This window comes from Oryctolagus cuniculus, chromosome 20, assembly GCF_964237555.1.
Source record: "Oryctolagus cuniculus chromosome 20, mOryCun1.1, whole genome shotgun sequence".
NCBI lineage: Eukaryota > Metazoa > Chordata > Mammalia > Lagomorpha > Leporidae > Oryctolagus > Oryctolagus cuniculus.
The window spans coordinates 6,295,126-6,316,296 of NC_091451.1; the positions used below are offsets into that span (position 1 = coordinate 6,295,126).

At 50.5% G+C, this 21,171-nt stretch overlaps 1 protein-coding gene across 9 annotated transcripts in view; it reads right to left on the minus strand.

Annotated features, from left to right (window-relative positions):
- SYNE2 (spectrin repeat containing nuclear envelope protein 2) overlaps window positions 1–21,171 on the minus strand; it is a 394,119-nt gene that overhangs the window by 64,537 nt on the left and 308,411 nt on the right. For all 9 annotated transcript variants that reach the window (XM_051826403.2, XM_051826401.2, XM_051826405.2 and 6 more), the window contains 10 exons: window positions 18,173–18,325; window positions 14,253–14,423; window positions 12,777–12,907; window positions 11,439–11,643; window positions 8,705–8,884; window positions 7,747–7,872; window positions 4,623–4,777; window positions 4,387–4,531; window positions 2,939–3,033; window positions 129–363 (listed from right to left, as the gene is read on the minus strand). In XM_051826403.2, the coding sequence (XP_051682363.2) occupies window positions 129–363; window positions 2,939–3,033; window positions 4,387–4,531; window positions 4,623–4,777; window positions 7,747–7,872; window positions 8,705–8,884; window positions 11,439–11,643; window positions 12,777–12,907; window positions 14,253–14,423; window positions 18,173–18,325 (1,596 nt within the window). The remainder of the gene's footprint in view (window positions 1–128; window positions 364–2,938; window positions 3,034–4,386; window positions 4,532–4,622; window positions 4,778–7,746; window positions 7,873–8,704; window positions 8,885–11,438; window positions 11,644–12,776; window positions 12,908–14,252; window positions 14,424–18,172; window positions 18,326–21,171) is intronic.

The following is a 21,171-nucleotide window of genomic DNA, read 5'->3' on the forward strand; positions in this document are numbered from 1 at the left end:
GAGGTGTGCTGCCCCCACCCTGCTGGCCTCCCATTGGACAAAGTGCAGCTGAACCATGCCACCCTAGAACACACACATCAGAGGTGAAGGAACATCCCGCCGTGGGGGGGGGGCCTTGCACACAGTACCTTCAGCTCCTGCAGCAGGCTTCGGGTCTGGGAAAGGCTGTAGTGGTCCCGGCCCTTCAGGGCAGACAGCAGGTGGCTGGTGTCGGCCAGGAAGCGCAGCAGCTCCTCCGCCGAGGCCGTGAAGCACCACCACTTCCGCACCAGCCCCTCCGCCTCGCGCGCCCTCTGCCGCACGCCCTGGGCAGCTCGCAGCCAGCGGTCCGCCAGCTCCGAGAACCCCGCAACAAATTCAGGGCTAGGGAAGACAGAGAGCGTCACGGCGTGCTGACACCAACGTGGGGGAGAGAGGAGCTGTCACTGGGTAACAACGCTCAGATTTGATATCTGCAGGCACAACTGATGTGGGGGAAACCCCAGCTTCTTAAAACCCCAGTATTGTCCAACTGAAACATGAAGGGGGCTTGTGCAAGGGCAGCGCGTGCGTTGGTGAACGGGGTTCGGCAGAAAATACTTGCATGAAACCTGGTGTTTTGCCAGCACGGATAAGAACCATTCCTTCAAACAAACTGGAGCTTTTTTTTTTTTTTTAATCAATTAGTTAACTAATTAGAGAGGGAAGGAGAGAGAACGAGAGAGCTCCTATCGGCTGACGCTGTTTTAATGTACGGAATGCCGAGTGCTGACGGAAAGAAAACTAGAAAGTAGATCAACAGGAAGTGGATGAACACATAGGTAGGTAGGTACCTTGGAAAGCTACTGAGTATATGAAGGTGTATGTTATATAATTTTTAAAAAAGATTTATTTATTTATTTGAAAGGTAGAGTTATGGAGAGGCAGAGGCAGAGGCAGAGGCAGAGAGAGAGAGAGAGAGAGAGAGAGAGAGGTCTTCCATCTTCTGGTTCACTCCCCAAATGGCCTCAATGGCTGAAGCTGGGCCAATCCAAAGCCAGGAGCCAGGAGCTTCTTCCAGGTCTCCCACGGGGGTGCAGGGGCCCAAGAACTTGGGCCATCTTCTACTGATTTCTCAGGCCATAGCAGGGAGCTGGATCAGAAGTGGAGCAGCCGGGACTCGAACCAGTGCCCATATGGGATGCTGGCACTGCAGGCGGTGGCTTTACCTGCTATGCCACAGTGCTGGCCCCACTTATATGATTTTAGCCATGAAGAGCAGACTTTCTGCAAGAATTCATTGGCTCTTTCCCAGATCAATAACATCCTCCACACGACAAGCGAAGCCCTTATTTATTCTGGGAAAGTCAAGCCTTGCTATACTGAGCAAAACAAAATAACAGATCATTCTGGAACTGGCTGGAATCCACTGGTTCAGAGCTAAAAGAAATCGACTCTGTGTTACTTAGCTATGCTGTAAGAAGATTCTCTCGGGCATATGGATGTTACGGAGAGGAAAACAAGTCCTCTAGGACATTCAGTGAAGGTAATGTTCCAGGCCACCTCCAGGCTCTCTGCCCTGTGTTTCAGCTCAGCTGCAAGACCAGGACATTTATCCACAGGAGGCTGCCCCACAGGGACTCTACTCAGCCTAACTGGCACTGCCCAGTGACCCAACCAACCCCATGTCCACATAGGGAGAACTCCCTCCTATTATGACGAGGGCTGAGCTACCTGCTGCAAATGGCGGCATTGGAAAAATTATTTGCTAAATAGCAACACAGCATGAAGGTGAGAGTCAAGAGGAAAGCATATGGGGCCAGCACTGTGGCATAGCGGGTAAAGCCGCCACCTGCAGTGCCAGCATCCCATATGGGCGCCTGGTTCAAGTCCCAGCTGCTCTACTTCCGATCCAGATCTCTGCTACAGCCTGGGAAAGCAGTAGAAGGTGGCCCAAGTGCTTGGGCCCCTGCACTCTCGTGGAAGACCTGGAAGAAGCTCCTGGCTCCTGGCTTCAGATCAGCTCAGTTCTGGCCGTTGCGGCCACTTCGGGAGTGAACCAGTGGATGGAAGACACTCTCTCTGTCTCTCTCTCTGTCTCTCTCTTCCTCTCCTTCTCTCTCTGTATAACTCTTTCAAATAAATAAATAAATCTTAAAAAAAAAGAAAGAGAGCAGGCACTCTGAAATGCCTGTGGCTTATAAAAAAAAAGGAAAACATACTATAGAAGTCCAATTTGAGATAAAACTTGGTAAACTATAGATACTTCAAAAACAGTAATGAAAAATGGATTAAAAGACACGTTTATTTTGTCACAAAAAATGTTTTTTTTTTTACATCTGTGCATAGTTTTTTTTTTAAATAACATGCATTTTCCTGAACTCTTTGAAGACTCCAGGTATGCTTGGGGGACGGGTGTTTTTATTGATCCTATTACTTGAAAGACAGAGACACAGAGAGACAGAGATCTCCCACCCACTGGCTTCCTCCTCAAATGCCTGCATAAGTCAGAGCTGGGTCAGGCTGAAGCCCAGCACAGGGAACTCAACCCAGGTCCCCCAGCAGGATCCCCGCACTGCACCTATCACCTACTGCCTCCCCGGGTCTGCCCCAGTGGGGAGCCAGAATCCAGAGCAGAGCTACAACATGAACCCAGGGACTCCAACAAGGGGTCTCGAGTGGCATCTTAATGGCTAGGACAACTGTACACCCAAAGAAGTGGCCGTTTTTTTTTTTTTTTTTTTAAGTTTCTGGACTGCTCACCCCATCCACCAACCACAGGGAAAAGTATCACCAACATTTTTATCACCACATGGCAACACCACGTCCCAGTGGATGGCAGGAAGGCTGGCCCCACAGTGACCTACCCATCAGTGGGCTGCAGGGCACTGATGCGAGTAGAGTCCACACGTGGGAAGCCTGCTCTGACCCCTGCGTGGGCTCCCTGTGCCACAACCGTCACAAGTCCCAGAAGGCTCACCTCCTCTCTACCTCTGCTGTGTCCAGGAGTTGTAGGGACTGCGTGACCCAAACATCAGCAACTCTCTGGCTTATGGAAACTTCAGCTTCTAACATCTGTGTATGAGTCAAAACAGAAACCGTCAGCCTGGGGAATTCACATTTATGAATTTGGAACTCACAGATTCGATGAGGATCTAAGCTTCCAAGGGACATATGGGACGATCGACTTTCAAATTGTTTGAGCGCAGCTGCAAAAAATGTTCAGCCATCCTATCAGCACCATATATGAACATCACATCAGGTCCACCTACATCTCCAGGCACTTTTACTGGGCAGTGACTCTGGCCAGGAACTGTGCAAAACATGAGTTGTCTCGTCTATTTCTCAACTGTAGGACTTGGGTGCTTGGAAGGACAGGCAACTAAAGTATTTGTGTCTGTTTTATTTTCACCGGATGATCTTTAAGTGATAATGCATACTTAAGATAGTTACATTAAAAAGTTACAGTCAACTGATCAACCTCACCTTGGAAAAGCAGGATCTGTCACCACCAGCAGTATTCTCAAATACCCATCAGTTTCCATAGAAACTCCTCCGTGGAATTACTAATGCTAGGGCTCTAATTTATCAATACTAGAGAATTCAGTGAAAATACAAAGAGAAGCTAAAGTGCTCTCCCATGCTACTGGCACAGTGGTACAGTGCTTGCCTTCTAAAGAATCGAAGTTGTGCTAGAAACTTCCGAGGACTACAGAAAACCTAGGAGCGCTGCCACTAATAAAACAGAGCAAGGGAACCAAATGCTGTAATTCATGAAATGGGAGAAAATCTTGCAAATGACCAGCTGACAACTGAATATGTCAAAACATTTGTGGAAAAAAGAATTAAAAGATGTTTATTTTGGTGAAAAATTTTGAAATTGGTACTTATGGTAAGTCTTAAAAAGTTCATAGAAAATGAGCAGTATGGTGGTTAAGCCACCGCCTGCAGTGCTGGCATCTCATCTGAGTGGCAGTTCAAGTGGTAGCTGCTCCACTTCCACCCAGCCTCCTGTTAAGGCACTTGGGAAAGCAGCAGAAGAGGGCCAAGTGGGAGACCTGGAGGAGCTTCAGGCTCCTGGCTTCAACCCGGCCCAGCCCCAGCTGTTGGGGCCATTTGGGGGATGAACCAGCACATGGAAGATTTCTCTCTTCTTCTCTGTATCTGCCTTGCAAATAAATACACGATTCTTTAAAAAAGAAAGTGAGTATTATAAAAAAAATTATGCATGAATGTCAATTTTTTTCCCACCAAAATAAACGTCTCTTAATGCCATTTTCTGTGAATTTTTTGAAGTGCCTTAAACATCCTGTGGTTAGGGATGGGTAGATGCGCCCCATGCCCACCCCCGGGGGTTTTACTGAAATCTCTCTGTCTGACTCCTGCCCCAGGGTGAGCAGCTCAAGGGGGCAGCGAACTCAGGGTCACCTGGAACGTCTTCTGCTCCTCCAGCAGTGCGGCGAGGCTGTCACCAGCACTCCCTCCCAGCTTCTCTTCCATCTTCTCCAAAAGTCGGACCCACTTCTCACAGCAGTAAAGAAAGTTTTCCTTCAGTCCAGCGTCCTGCAGCTCCCTGGAAAGGTCGAGACAAACAACACAGGTCCGTATGACAGTGACACTCCCGAGCCGTAGCCGGTACAACGGCACAGGCGGGACGAGCTGACCTGCAGCGGTCCATGGCCGTGGCCGTGGCTTGGATCCATTGCCGGTTCATGCTCTGCAGCGTCTTCACGGCCACCTCGCTCAGTGGGAGCTTCAGGCTCACTTCATTCAGCCGCTCAAGATCGGGTGAGTGGGCCGTCAGTGCCAGCACTCGGTTCTGTAAAACACACAGTGGTTAGGTACGGGCTGACACCCCCACCCCACACAGCACAGCCCACGGTGGAGTCTCAGGTCCTCAGAGGTTAGGGTACGGCTGACACCCCCGCCCCACACAGGACAGCCCACGGTGTAGTCTCAGGTCCTCAGAGGTTAGGGTACGGCCGACACCCCCACCCCACACAGGGCAGCCCACGGTGCAGTCTCAGGTCCTCAGAGGTTAGGGTACGGCCGACACCCCTGCCCCACACAGGACAGCCCACAGTGGGGTCTCAGGTCCTCAGAGGTTAGGGTACGGCCGACACTCCCACCCCACACAGCACAGCCCACGGTGCAGTCTCAGGTCCTCAGAGATTAGGGTACAGCTGACACCCCACCCCACACAGGACAGTCCACAGTGGGGTCTCAGGTCCTCAGAGGTTAGGGTACGGCTGACACCCCACCCCACACAGGACAGTCCACAGTGGGGTCTCAGGTCCTCAGAGGTTAGGGTACAGCTGACACCCCACCCCACACAGGACAGTCCACAGTGGAGTCTCAGGTCCTCAGAGGTTAGGGTACGGCTGACACCCCACTCCACACAGCACAGCCCACGGTGCGGTCTCAGCTCCTCAGAGGTTAGGGTACGGCTGACACCCCACCCCACACAGGGCAGCCCACAGTGGGGTCTCAGGTCCTCAGAGGTTAGGGTACAGCTGACACCCCCACCCCACACAGGGCAGCCCACAGTGGAGTCTCAGCTCCTCAGAGGTTAGGGTACGGCTGACACCCCACCCCACACAGCACAGCCCACAGTGGGGTCTCAGGTCCTCAGAGGTTAGGGTACGGCTGACACCCCCACCCCACACAGCACAGCCCACAGTGGAGTCTCAGGTCCTCAGAGGTTAGGGTACGGCTGACACCCCACCCCACACAGGACAGCACACAGTGCAGTCTCAGCTCCTGCCTCCAGCTTCTTGCTAACACAGATCCTGGGCCGCACCAGGTGATGGCCCGAGTAACTGGACACCTGGGTTGAGTTCCTGGCTCCTGGCTTCAGCCCTCTGCCTGTTCTCAGCCCCTGTAGTATCGGGGAGTGAATCAGTGGAGGGGAGCTTTTGCCCTCTCTCTGCATCTCAAATAACATAAAATGAAACTGAAGTCCAGGTTTTCAGATACTACTAAGATAGTCAGACCACAAAAAGGTTCTGCTTATCTCAAAGACAAGGGAATGTTGGGGCCTGAATTAGCAAATGGTTTGTCCAGAGCTGGGCTTGAACTCAGAATCCAAATCTGCACAACCCGAACAGCCCAGGAAATACAAAGTGATCTCAAATCTTGTCTCTGAAAAATACAGAAAATGGGCTTAAAAAAAAAAGAGATCATTTTGGACTTCCAAGTCCCCTTTAGTCTGCTAACAACTAAACCTGCAGCAGGCCATGCAGCTTGCCTACAAATCAAAAGAAATGGGTTCCTTGCTATGCAGCAAGGCACAGTGCTTACAGCATAATTTAACAGTATTCTACACATAGGCGGCGCTGTGGCATAGCTGGTTAAGCCACCACCTGCGATGCCAGCATCCCATATGGGCACCCATTCGATTCCCGGCTGCTCTACTTCTGATCCAGCTCCCTGTTAATGTGCCTGGGAAAGCAGCGGAGGATGGCCCAAGTGCTTGGGCCCCTGCCACCCAGGTGTGAGACCCAGATGAAGCTCCTGGCTCCCGGTTTCAGCCTGGCCAGCCTTGGCCATTGCAGCCATCTGCGGAGAGCACCAGCAGATGGAAGATCTCTCTCTCCCTCTCTCTGTGTAGTCTGCCTTACAAATACAATAAACAAATCTTAAAAAAATACTCTACCTAGATTTTGGATGAATGTAAAATCACAAGAAAGCAAACTCAATACTTTGTCTTTGGAATATATTCCAAGGACAGCCTCTAAAGCAACAGCATCCATGTTATCGCTACAGAACTCGGCTGTAATACGCTGGCTCTGGGTCAGCAAAACTTCTCCACGAAGGGCCAGACCATAGGCATTTTAGGCTTCAGCAGTGGGTTTCCGTAACAATTCAGTTGTGCCCTTACAACAAGAAATCACTCACAGACAGTTTATAAACAGAGGGCAGGCTGGTTCTGAATAAATTTTTATTTACAAAAATAGGATGTGAACTTGGATTTGGACATTGGGTCACAATTTGCTGTTCCTGATCTAGGATTATAAATATAGACCCTTAGTGGGTTGCAATATACAGAATTCTTTTTTAATTTTTGTGATAATTTTTTTTTGAAAAAAGATTTATTTATTTGAAAGGCAGGGTTACAGAGAGAGAGGGAGAGGGAGAAGGAGAGGAAGGGGAGAGAGAGATAGAGAGAGGTCTTCCATCTGCTGGTTTACTCCATAAAGGCCACAACAGCCAGGGCTCACCAGGCCAAAGCCAGGAGCCAGGAGCTTCTTCCAGGTCTCCCAGGGGGTGCAGGAGCCCAAGCACTTGGGGCATCCTCCACTGCTTTCCCAGGCCACAGCAGAGAGCTGCTCTGGAAGTGGGACAGCCAGGACTCCAACAGGTGCCCATACGAGGTGCTGGTATTGCAGGGCAACCTGCTGTGCCACAGGTCAGGCCCCAAATACAGAATTCTTTAATTTTCTCATTTACTTATGTTACCGACAGAAATTTACTAAGGTCATAAAAGGGGGAACTCATGATTTTAATAGAATATTTGACTTTTTCCATCACAACAGCCAGTTCTTAGATTATAGTGATTCACTGAAGCTAATTTGGACAGAATCTAGATTTAAAGAATCTATGAAGAAGTACGGCATCGTACTAGGTGGTTTTGTTGTCCTATCTGTCTGGAGCTTGGAGGAGACATGGCAAGAATGAATAACCAGGCTCAGTCAGTACGGATGAGAGCGGATTCCACATTAGCACTAATTAGCTTATTTTTATTAAATGTGAGCCCAAGCCCTTAGGGAAGACAAGCATCACCCATACCAGGAGTGAGTTGGGATTTTCTTCTCTTTCTTGCTGGTGGAGTTTATCCACATTCTCTTTCTCATGCATAAGACCTTGTAAAGATTCCAGTTGATCCCAAAACTCCTTAAGCTGCGAGAGGACAAACTAGAACAAAAGGAATTTTTCATTAGAGACCATTCCCTTGTACACCGTAAAGAGAATTCGGCACAGCTTTGGGAGATGATAAAAGTTCAAATTGTCTTCAAGGCTAAAGGGTCCTCACTATCATAAATAAGCATCGATGCGTATAAAGAAGCCAGTTGGTTTTCACTCTGTGCCTCTGAGCCTTCCTAGACCAACAGATCGCCTGCTGCAGGATCGCACAGAGCCGTGAACCCTGGAACCCCCCGTTCCTTCCAGTCCTCGCCGGTACTGACACTGGATCTCCATGACCTTCTGGTCTACTGTTTGACAGTTCATGCATGCAAGGCTTTGCAACGGCTGAATTAAGGGTACAACACATGGCTGTGTTTCCAGCAGCTCTTTCTATGATCTCATTCCCCTACTCGGAAATTCTGTGAGATATCGATACTATATGAAATAGGTCATTTTTTCAACCAGTAGTTCAATAAAAAGGAGGGGTTGCTTGAGAAAGCCCAAGTGATTAAAGCTAGATTCACATGGGGATACTCCCGAAAGCTCATGGATGAAAATACATGTTTATTTGGGTGTACAAAGTTTTGAAATCCATGCATACAAGAAATTCTCAAAAAGGGCATGGGAAATGCCAATTATGGAAGAATTATGCATGGATTTAAAATTGTCTTGCACCCAAATGAACTTGTCTTTCAACTCAGAAGTGTTAGGTATCCTCCTGTCTGCTTGGGGCAGCTTCATTTTGCAGTTTTCCTACACAGGAATGCGAAGCGCTACACTCCCAAGGATAAGCGGGCTGCGCAGGTGAAGGTGATGATCTGAGTAGGAAAATAAGACGGACCTCAAATTCGCTGGCCTTCATCAGCAGCGTCTTTTCCAGGAACGCAGCCCTCTGCAGGGAGTGGGGCTGGCCAGAGAGGAACACGTGGGTGCTGGACTCTGCAGGCTGTGGGAGCCGGTCCAAGAGGGCGGAGCTTCGAGCAAAGGCTTCTCTGGTCTCCTGCACGTCACGGTGCAGCTCCTGGAGACGGACAAGTGTTCACAAAACACATCTTCCTCCTGTCACACCCCTCCTCCTCCTCCCTGCAGCCCCATCCATCACCGGCTAGGAGAATCTGCCCTGCAATTGTGGGCGTGGCTTCCTGTATTGTTTACTTTTTTATTTTTAAAGATTCTATTTATTTGAGAGGCAGAATTACAGACAGTGAGAGGAAGAGACAGAGAGAGAGGTCTTCCGTCCACTGGTTCACTCCCCAAATGGCCACACAGCTGGAGCTGCGCCAGTCCAAAGCCAGGAGCCAGGAGCTTCTTCCAGGTCTCCCACGTGGGTGCAGGGGCCCAAGAACTTGGGCCATCCTCCACTGCTTTCCCAGGCCACAGCAGAGAGCTGGATGGGAACTGGAGCAGCCAGGACTTGAACTGGCGCCGATATAGGATGCCAGCGCCCCAGGCGGAGGAATAACCTACAGCACCGTAGCGCCACCCCCTACTGTTTACTCTGCATAGCTGGAAAAGCTTAAGCTTTCTTCACCGATGCACCTCACTGAAATGGCTCTGACGTTGTCAACTCGGAGCTAAAACTGACCATGGACCAATGTGACAGAAGCTTCCAGCTCACAGAACCTGGAGACCAGATGGGTAGAAGTCTCTGGCTCTGTATTTCTTTCTCTTTTTCTTACTTTCTTTCTTTTTTTTTTTTTTTACAGGCAGAGTTAGACAGTGAGAGAAAGAGAGAGAGAGAGAAAGGTCCTCCTTCCATTGGTTCACCCCCCAGTGGCCGCTACGGCCAGCGCTGCACCGATCCAAAGCCAGGAGTCGGTGCTTCTCCTGGTCTCCCATGCAGGTGCAGGGCCCAAGGACTTGGGCCATCCTCCACTGCCCTCCCAGGCCACAGCAGAGAGCTGGACTGTAGGAGGAGCAACCAGGACAGGACCGGCGCCCCAACCAGGACTAGAACCCGGGGTGCCGGCCCCACAGGCGGAGGATTAGCCTAGTGAGCCGCGGCGCCGGCCACTTTCTTTCTTCTTAAAAAGATCAATTTATTTGAAAGGTAGAGGGACAGAGAGAGAGAAGGAGAGACAGAGAAGAGAGAAACCTTCCATCCAGCAGTCAGGGCTGCGCTAGGCTGAAGCCAGAAGCCAGGAATTCCATCTGGGTCTCCCATGTGGGTGGGCAGGCATCCAAGCACTTGGCCATCATCTGTTGCCTCCTAGGATACATTGGCAGGGGGCATGGCCTATCAAGAATAGGCCACCTGGGACCTGAACCAGCACTCGGATATGGGATGTGGGCGTCCCAAGTGGCAGCCTAAGCTCCTGAAACAACAGGGCCTTTGGCCGCACTTTGCATTTCTAATTATCTGACACTTTCAACATCTGTTTCCACACCATTCCAAGACTTTCTGATAGGGACCGATTCATTTGCAGAGGCTGCTGAATCTCATCAACAAGCCAATTTTAGGGCTGCGCTGGAGATACTATTTGGAAAATTCCTGGGCTTTTGTTTGTTTCAAACAACAGATCATATAGAAGTGGACCAGAAATACAGGGGCTCTCTGCTGGATTCTTGTCTCTCTAATTAAATTGGGTGCTACTGGGGTCGACGCCAAGGTGCAGTGGGTTAATCCTCTGCCTGGGGCGCCAGCATCCCATATGGGTGCCAGTTCTAGTCCCGGCTGCTCCACTTCCAGTCCAGCTCTCTGCTATGGCCTGGGAAAGCAGTAGAAGATGGTCCAAGTCCTTGGGCCCCTGTACCCACGTGGGAGACCTGGAGGAAGCACCTGGCTCCTGGCTTCGGATCAGCGCAGCTCCAGCTGTTGCGGCCATTTGGGGAGTGAACCAACGGAAGGAAGACCTTTCTCTATCTCTCCCTCTCACTGTCTGTAACTTTAACTCCCAAGTATAATAAATAAAATCTTTAAAAAAAATTGGATGCTACTGCTTGATTTGACCTATTAACATCACAAGAGACAAAAATGCATCATGTCACCCAATTTGAAGCTGAAATAGCATTCACTTTCTGGGCATTCATTAACAGGAATAGGAGAAACACCGCAGGGGAAATGATACAATTCTTTACAGGGCGACTTCAAAAAGTTCATGGAAAACGGAATGAAAAACAAGTTTACGTTGATGCGGACAAATTTCGAAAGCCACACGTTGTTTTCCTTAACAGGCATTTTCCATGAACTTAGGAAGACGACTCAGAGAGTCTAAAAAAATCACTCTCCTTGCAGACAACGTCCATGACTATTCCTAAAGAGTGAGATCCAACACAAACTATCCCTAGACGGCTCCCCTTAACTGAGACACTGTTGCCCTTATTTCAGACTTCGCAAGAGGCTTTTATGTTAGCAAGGCAGCTGCTACAGTGAAAGGCTAGACAGGGAACAAGGTGGGGTCAGACGTCTATGACCCAGCCACCTGCTGCTTGGCCCTCCCAGCCTCGCCGGCTTGCTCATGGCACCTGCCCCGGGTGTGGCGCGTCTCATCCCCGGGGCCAGGGCCTTCCCTCTCCGGCCCCGTCTGCAGCACTGTTGACTTGATTCTGGTTTCCCCAGTGGGACGTGCACCCACCTTGATGTCCTGCAGGGCCAAGGGCAAGGTCTCTGCCAGGTTGTTCCCAGACATGTTGATGGTGGCCAGCTGCTGGAACTTGGCCTCCTGCTGCTGCAGCCTTGCTGAGGCTTCTGAGTGAGCGCTGTGATAGGTCCTCCAGAGCTGGAGCGCGCTCTGGGCCTTCTGCAACTGCTCTGCGATCTCTTGGTTTACCTGGGTCCACCTGCCCACACAACAAAAACAACAGGGTCCTCATTCCCACCCGCCTTGGAGCAAAAGGACAGCAGGCGTGCCCCCCCCCCCCCGGGGTGGGGTCAACAGCAGATGCACTCTTAGGAGGATACTGCTCAATGCTCTTTGGACACTAACGACATCACCATGATAACAGACAGAAATGCAAACGAGGCTTTGTAATAGTCAACAAAAAAAAAAAAAAAAAAGAAAAAGAAGAATATATCTACAAAAAATATCTACTGGATGATGGACGTCTCATATGCAAAGGTGGAGAAAGTACTAAGACCCCTGCTTGTGGTAAAGACTCCCAGTGTGCAGGGGGCGGGGAAGGGCCTTTACGGTTCACTTATTCACTTGCTTATCTGAGAGGCAGAGAGGCAGGGTCCCCATTGGCTTGCTTCATTCTGCAAATGCCCACAAGGGGCCAGGACCAGGCAGGAACACAATCCAGGTCTCCCAAAGAGGTGGCAGCGACCCAATTATCTGAGCCCTCGCTGCTGCTTTCCCAGGGTCCCTGTTAGCAGGCAGCTGCAGGTAGGGGCTAGAGGCGGCAGCGAAACTCGGCACGCCGCTCGGACGCAGGCGCGTTAACCGCTGGGCCGGACGCCCGCCCTGGCTTTATGCTTTGAGGCTTGTCACCCATCCCATGTGTGGAGTCAGCTAATTTCTAGGCTTCTTCCTCCCTCCCAACTCCCGCCCTTTCTATAAAGACCAAAGAGGGCCCCCAGAGACCACTGTGACAGCGACCTAGCCCGGTGTCACCGTCTCGCACAGACCAGCTGTCTTTCTGATCCCATTCAGCAAAATAGCAGCTTGCAATTAAGTGGGGCCAACACGAGGGAAGGTGTGTGCACAGCAGAGCCTCCTCCAGCTCTCTGCAATGAGTCTGCGCGTGGCTCCTTCCAGAACCGTGACCAGGGCACTTCCAGATGGACTGTGCCGAACACTGTATTAGGCAGACAGTGACTTCAACACTCCCACCCTTCCAGAGACCACAGCCTTCAAAGCATGAGCCACGGAGACAAAGGCAGCCATCTCGGAAGGTTAAGAAGGCTGTGCAAGCCACAGGGCGTTAAGATGCAGAGATCTGAGCCATCACTGGAGTCGCATAGCGACGGGTACCTTGAGAGCATAGCTTGGCACTTCTCGCGGATGAGTTCAGCCACCGCGGGGCAGAAACCTTGGAGTTTTCTAGTCACCTCCTGGAGCTTCTCCCAGCTCCCTTCGCTGCTCTCAGCTTCGTCCTGAAGAGCCTAGGAGGAAACAGCAGGAAGGCCCTCTTCAGGACGGCCTGGGCACTGCTGCCGCTTAGCAGTAATGCGACCTCAAACCTCACAGGACTGTGACAAGTGCTTAGGGACAGGGGGAAGGAAACAGAGAAGACATCCTTTACACTGAGGCTGAGATTTTTTTTTTTTTTTAGCTGATTTATTTGGATTTATTTGAAAGGCAGAGTGACACAGATAGAGAGACTGATGAGAGAGCAAGGTCTTCCACCCTCTGGTGCACTGCCCAAATGCTTGCAACAGCCAGTACTGGGCCAGGCTGAAGCCAGGAGCCTGGAACTCCATCAGCGTCTCTTGAGGCTGTACCTTTAACTACCACTAAGTACTGTGGATGCTAAGTACTAAGGTGTACTAACAAGAAAGAAAAAGAAAGGTTAAAACACAAATGCAAAAGCTTCAAATTGCAAAATGTGGACATGAAAAACACACCATGTAATTTTATAAAAATGAGTGGTGAGGCCAACGCTGTAGTATAGCAGGTAAAGCTGCTACCTGCAGTGCTGGCATCCCATATGGATGCCGGTTTGAGTCCTGGCTACTCTACTTCTGATCCAGTTCTCTGCTATGGCCTGGGAAAGTAGTAGAAGATGGCCCAAGTCCTTAGGCCCCTGCACCTGCATGGGAGACCCAGAAGAAGCTCCTGGCTCTTGCCTTTGGATCAGCTCAGCTCTGGCTGTTGCAGCCATTTAGGGAGTGAACCAGTCGATGGAAGACCTTTCTCTCTGTCTCTCTCTCTCTCTCTGCCTTTCAAATAAATAAAATAAATTACCAAGAAAAAGAGTCATGTGACTCATTTTGGAATTTCCTGTTATACTTTGTTTTCTTTTTAAAGTTATTTTTATTTTTTATTTATTTATTTGAAATACAAAGAGAGAGAGAGAGAGGGAGGAAGAGAGCGAGATCTTCCATCCAATGTTTTACTCCCCAGATGCCTGCAAGAGCTAGGGCTGGGCCAGGCTGAGCCAGGAGCCCAGAGCTCCATCTGTGTCGTCCACATGCATGGCAGGGACTCAAGTGCCTGAACCCACAGGTGCTGCTTCTCAGATACATTAGCATGGAGCTGCATTGGAAGCGGAGATGGGACTTGACCCCAGGCATTCCAAAACCACATGTGGGCACCCTAAGAGGCAGCCTGGTCAGCAGCAGCACCGAGCCTGTCCCCCCTCCCCCAGGTTCCGCTTTGGATCCTGCTGTTTAACAACCTGTCTCCTGCTCCCCTGTGGAGAGCATCCGGCCTGTATCCATTCCTGTGCTTGCTTCTCTCTGGAATTTTCTGCCAGCCACCCGCTGTGCCGCACTGTGCCCAACCTACCTGCAGGTTCTGCACCTGACATCCCAAGGCTTCCAGCGAGGAAATCAGGGGCTTGCCAAGTTCCAGGCAGTACCGGAACCGGACCGTCATCACCTCCATCTCACTGCAGAGTCTGTTACCAGTCTTCCATTCCCGCAACACCGACTGCATGGAGTTTTTGAGCTGATTGATCTGTACACAAAAAATGGAAACACTCATTTAGAAAAGCCCTACAGGGTCTCTTGTCTTTTTTTTTTCCCCAGCCAAGGAATACACATTGTTTCCAATTTGAAGACTTCCGGCTGATTGACCTAAAGTGGTAAGGGTACATCAGTCAACCACAACCAACATCAGAGGCGGCTGATTCCGAATGGAGAAATGGCAGTGAGCCCTAGCCTGGAGGGGTCCGGACTGGAAAGAGACAGGGCAGAACCCTGGGCAGGTAGCAGACTGCGGGTGCACAGGTCAGCTGTATTAGCTTACTCATCCGGCACAAGTTATGTAACCCTAGAGTGTGCTTCCTCCTCCAGAAAACAGAGGTGGTAAGTGAAAAACGCAAACGCAACACTGCCTGAGAAAATGCTCTGAAAACCGGGGCTACTGTTAACTTAAGGTGCTACCCATGCTTAAGTCTGACTACTATTTAGGGCAAGCACAGATTGCAGACAAATGTGCTCCACTGTACTGACAGGCAAGTGCAAAGCAGACAAAATGCAGCGGTGGGAGTATTCTATCATTGGGAAGGTTCTCATCACCAGGAAGGGAGCCGAGCACCTTTGTTACCGATCATAAATGATCCCAGATATAATCAAGGCCGTAGAGAGATGCTTGGGACGCAAGCGTGTGACTAATAACCAGTCACAAGAACGGACAGAGAGATTTCCCCACGGAAGATATGCAAGTGGCCCGGCCGTAAGCACCAAGGAAATGCCAATCAAACGCACAACGAAGTATCACTTAACTACTCTGATGCTAAAATTGAGCAATGGATCAACTAAATGGGGTCCATCCACACAGCAGACCATTATTCAGCCGTAAGCCAAAGGAAGTCCTGCTATACATCACGACACTGATGACCTTGAGAACACTAAGCAAAAGAGGCCAGGCAAAGAGGCTGCACACTGCACAGCTCACTGACACTGCATGTCCAGCACAGGAAGTTCACAGGGAAAGGAGGTCAGGGGTTGTCAGGCAACGGGGGAGCTGAGGAATGGGCAGTGACTGCTAATGGGTTTGGGGTTTCGTTCTTTTTTTAAATTTTTTAAAGATTTATTTATTTACTTATTTGAAAGAGTTACACAGAGAGAGGAGAGGCAGAGAGAGAGAGAGAGAGAGAGAGAGAGGTCTTCCATCTGCTGGTTCACTCCCCAGTTGGCGGCAATGGCTAGAGCTGCGCTGATCTGAAGCCAGGAGCCAGGAGCTTCCTCTGGGTCTCCCACGTGGGTGCAGGGGCCCAAAGACTTGGGCCACCTTCTACTGCTTTCCCAGGCCACAGCAGAGAGCTGGATTGGAAGTGGAGCAGCTGGGTCTCGAACCGGCACCCCTACGGGATGCCAGTGCTTCAGGCCAGGGCGTTAAGCCCCTGCTCTGGACCAGTAGGGTGACAGTGACTCTGGGGGTATGCAGATGCATGAGCAATAGCTCATGCCCTCTGCTCTGAAATTTATTATTATTATTATTATTATTATTATTATTATTATTATTATTTCGGAAAGGCAGCAGGTGATGGTTCAAGCAGCTGGATACCTGGCGCCCACAGGGGACACCTGGCTGGAGTTCCTGACTCCCAGTCTTGGCTATTACAGGCGTCTGGGCAGTGAACTAGCAGATGAGAGATCTTTCTTCATCCGTCTGCCTTTCAGATAAAATAAACAAACAATGTGAGAGCATTTCGTTGTGGTTTTGATTTTCACGTTCTGATGGTTAGCGGCACTGAGCACCCTCCCCAAAGGTCTGTGGGTCATTCGTATCACCTCTGCAGAAATGTCCATTCAGATCTTTTGCTAATATTTTTTTCACTTGGCTATTTGTCCTGGCATGAAGTTGTAACCATGCTTTATATATTCTAGATATAAGATCTTTGTCAAATATGTGATTTACAAGTATTTCCTCCTGCTCTATGAGTTTTTCTTAGTTAAAATTTATTTATGTGAGAGGCAGAGAGAGAGAGAGAGAAAGAGAGAGAGAGAGAGAGGAGAGAGCTCTCGGTTTGTTGGTTCATTTCTCCAAAGCCCACAGCAGGGACTCCACCCTACACGGGTGGTCACAGCCCAGTTACTTGAGCCATCACCGCTGCCCACCCAGCCCCAGGCTCTGCAGCAACAGGAAGCCAGAGTCAACAGCCAGAGCTGGGAATCGAACCCAGGGACTCTGACGTGGAATGCGGGCATCCTAACTGGCAGCTTAATTTCAAGTCCGATGCGGGCAGCCTTCACTCTTCCACGAGTCTGCTTCGAAACACCAACGTGTTTAGTGTTGAGGAAGTGCCATTTTTTCGTTGGTTTCCTGTGCTTCTGGTGTCAGGCCGGGGACTCTCTGATCCACAGGCAGGAAGTGTCAACAGTTTAGCTCTTCCACCGATTTCATTCTGAGTTGTCGCTCGCACTCGGGATGAATGCACGGTTGACTTTATTCTTGCGCGTGTGGCTGTCCAGGTGTCTCATTTTTCACAATGGACTTATTTCCTCCTGGAAGTGTCCCAGCATCCTGATGGAAAGCCGCCTACACCACGAGGGCTTGTTTCTGGGCTGTCTGTTCCATTTACCTCTATGTCTATCCCAGGACAGCACAGCCTGCCTGTTTCTATACGCATTATCTCATTTCACCTCCTCTACCTTTTTATTGTATCGAAATCCATTGTGTTGCACTGATGTATTCCCGTGAGTTTCGGCTACTAGCCTCTGATCTCTCTGACGGTAGGATTCATTTTCTCATCTATTTCTGTTCCCCTTACACAGATACAATCAACAGGCCACGGAATAAGCTCACCCGTTTTGTGCCGAGCACCGTGGAGCAGTGAGGTTGAGCACTGCCGGACAACTCCCCGTTCTCTCTTGGAACAAACGATTGAAAGTGGATTTCAGTAGATGACAAATAACCCCCTGCCCCTGGTGAGGATTCACCAGGAAACATGGACACACCTATACTTGGTAACTGGGAAGTTTTTGGGAAAATGACATTTCAAAGATAAACATTTTGCTACCAAAAAAATTTTTTTTTGAAAGCCAGACATAGTCTTTTCATAATATCCATTTCCATGAACTGTTGGAAGACCCAGCATATGCGCAGATTTCAATTTTTTTTTTTTTTTGCACCAAAATCAACGCGGTTTCAATTTCCCAGGGACTTTCGGAAGCACCCTTGCGTTTGGAGCATTCTCTTTGGGTTGTGGGGGAACGCCACGGTTGCATCGTCCAGAGAAGCCTGCTCCTTCTCTCTGGGTGTCTCCTCCCGGGAGGGGCACAGGCAGACTGACCCGCCTTGCGAAGGTGACCAGATGTCCTGCACATGTGTACTGTCTCTCCACACCGTGGAGTCTTTGGAGGTCTCCCCCCGCCGGCCCCCCAGAGGCATCTCCCTGTGTGTGTGTGTGGGGGGGATCTGAGCTGTGCTCACAGCAGCTCCTGTGGAACTGGCCACGAAGCCCGGGCCAGCTGCTCTGCTGGGTTTGGGGACGAGGCATTTACATCTGCATGAGAGCACACCAGACAAAACAAAGATAACCACGTGCGCCTGCAGCCTCCCAGGATCTCAGAACCGGCCGTTTTGTCTCCAGCTGCTCAGCGCATAAAATGGGATTTGGCAGGCTTCTCTTGTGGGTCTTTCCTCAGCGAGTTTTCAGCTTTTGCTGGACGGCCAGGCCTCTGTGAGTCAAGAATGACGACAACAAAGATAAAAGAATAGGTGAAGAGAAACCGCACACTTGGAGCCGACTCCAGTACCTGACTGGTCACGCGGGCCCTCTTCTGGAATAGCTCATGGATTCTAGATGTCGCGTCCTTCACCAGTGGCGCCCCTCCGCTCTCCAGTGTCAGGGAGCTCTGTCTCAACTCGTCCAGCGCCTTTGATTTAATTTCAAGCTGATTTTCTATATCCTGAAAGGGCAAAAAGCAAAGACTTTCAGTGTACAACAATTCACACGGCGGAGGCGACAGTTTACTTTTTTCAAGCAAAAATGGCAGGAGAAATTGCAATTAACCAGCATTACACGAAAAACTTTTTTTTAAAAGATTTATTTTATTTATTTGAAAGAGTTACAGAGAGAGGTAGAGACAGAGAGAGAGAGGTCTTCCATCCTCTCGCTCACTCCCCAGATAGCCACAATGGCCGGAGCTGCGCCTATCTGAAGCCAGGAGCCAGGAGCTTCCTCCAGGTCTCCCACATGGGTGCAGGGGCCCAAGCACTTGGGCCATCTTCTACTGCTTTCCCAGGCCATAGAAGAGAGCTGTATTGGAAGAGGAGCAGCCGGGACTCGAACCGGCATGCATATGGGATGCCGATGTTTCAGGCCAGGGCTTTAACCTGCTGCGCCACAGCGCCCGCCCCACACCAAAGACATTTTAATCAGGACACACTCTGAATGCCCTCACAGTTCTGCATTTGGCGACTCTGGGCAACAAGTCCTTATTGTCAGAGAGAGCAAGAAAAATATCCAGGGGCGCTGGTCCCCAGGCCACGTCTGGCCTGCAGTGGCTGTGGGACCAGTCGTGAGGGTCACACCTCAGTCTCTGCTTCCTCATCTGGAGAACAGTGATGACAGACCGCACAGCTGAGGGATGACGGGAAACCAGGAGCAGGGGCATTGAAAGCACGGTCACATACGTGCAAAGTTCATGGACAGCGCGTGTGGTGCGAGATCTGTGGGGCACTGCAGTATGTTTTTTGGATGCCATAATAAACTTATCTTTTCATTCCATTTTCTGTGAGCTTTCTGAAGTTCTCTCATGTGACAGGTTATACGGCAGACACTGGTTAACTCTGTCAGCAATAGCTCCAGTACATCCTAGTTTGTTAAGTCACTCTTAAGAGGCACTACCCCCAGCCCGGCACCTGCAGGAGCCCTCAATGATAGCGGAGCCGGCAGTCCACAAACACTGCTGAGCAGGCCAGCAGCAGGGATGCCCCATCTCGGCAGAGGGGTGGGGCGGGCAGCTTATCCACCTTTCCCAGGGCTGGGACTGAAATCCAATTTGGAAAAATTAGACAGAGATTTTAATTATGAAAGAATCACAGCTCATTATAGTACATTAGGAAAATGCAAAAGATCTTCGGGATTCGGAGGGATTCATTATAAATTCCTTTCCAATCTGCAAATGAACAGATCTGGGATACTCACGGGTTCATGGTTTACTCCCCAAATGGCTGCAATGGCCGGGGCTTGGCCAGGCCAAAGCCAGGGGCCAGGGGCTACATCTGGTTCTCCCACATGGATGCAGGGGCCCAAGCACTTGGACCAGCTCCTGCTGCTTCCCCAGGTGCATTAGCAGAAAGCTGGATGGGAAGTAGAACAGCTGGGAATTGAACCAGTGCCCGTATGGGTTGCAGGTGTCACAGGCAGTAGCTTAACCCATTGCATCATAGCACCAGCCACAAGTTGCTATTTTTAATTTGAGAGAAAGAGTGGCAAGGTTGGGGGGTGCTCTTACCTGCTGGTTCAGTCCCCAAATACCTGCAATGGCCAAGGCTGGGTGAAGCTGAAGCCAGGAGCTGGGAACTCAACCCAGGTGTCCCATGTGGGTGGCAGGAGCCCAGTTACTCAAGCCATCACTACAGCCTCCCACAGAGCCGATTTGCAGGATGAGAATATTCAACCCAAAGATTCTGATGTGGGAGATGTGGGCTGTGCACTCGCCCCCTAAACTTAGTTTTCAATTCTAGTTTTTCCTACGAGCTTTTGAAGTACCCCTTGTAAAACCCAGTAACCTAGGGGCCAGCGCTGTGGCAGAGCAGGTAAAGCCGCTGCCTGTGGTGCCAGCATCCCATATGCGAGCCGGTTCGAGACCTGGCTGCTCCACTTCCAATCCAGCTCTCTGCTGTGGCCTGGGAAAGCAGTGGAAGATGGCCCAAGTCCTTGGACCCCCGCACCCATATGGGAGACCTGGAAGAAGCTCCTGGCTCCTGGCTCCGGGCTTCAGATCAGTGCAGCTCCAGCCATTGTGGCCAACTGGGGAGTGAACCAGTGGATGGAAGATTCTCTCTCTCTCTTTCTCTCTTTCTGCGTCTCCTCTCTCTGTGTAACTCTGACTTTCAAATAAATAAATCTTAAAAAAAAAGAAAAAGCAGAAGCATCATCTGGGGTCTATTAAAACAGGACTCAAGCCAACTACTGAGCGCCTGTGAGCATCTTAGCCACCACAGGTTCCCCAGGCGTGCACACAGCCAGCCAGCCCTGAGAAACCTCGAGTCTGGTAGAAGACGCACAAGCAGGCAGATAAGTGGGTTCCGGACAATCTCTGACCGCGTCGTGTTGCACGGGCTCCTGGAGAAGCCTATTTTACTACTTTTCCTCCATCTCTTTACAGGCTTTTGCAAAGATGCATCCACAAAAGACTTAAAAAACAATCACAATGGGAACAAACCAGCCAACCCACACAATGACAGAGGCGGGGCACGCAGGAAGAAGCACTCAAGGTGTGTGTCGGAGCTGAGGGAGGAGCGCAGCAGGTGCTCTGGCTGTGCTGTCAGGCCCCAAGCTGCCAGGTGGGGCTTCCCAGAGGGACCTGCAAACTCTGGCAAAGACAGTGGGCGGTCAGAGGGAAGGGGCGAGCTCCATGCAGGCGCAACCAGGGGCAAGCAGCAATGCACATGCCAGGGAAGCAGGCCAGCGTGAGAATCAGGACGCCCATGCTCCCGAGGGGGGCTATCACAGGGCGTCAGAGCCCCAGGCCTCAGTCTACACGAGGTGTTTTTGCCAACGAGCACAATGAAGGCAAGAAATTGT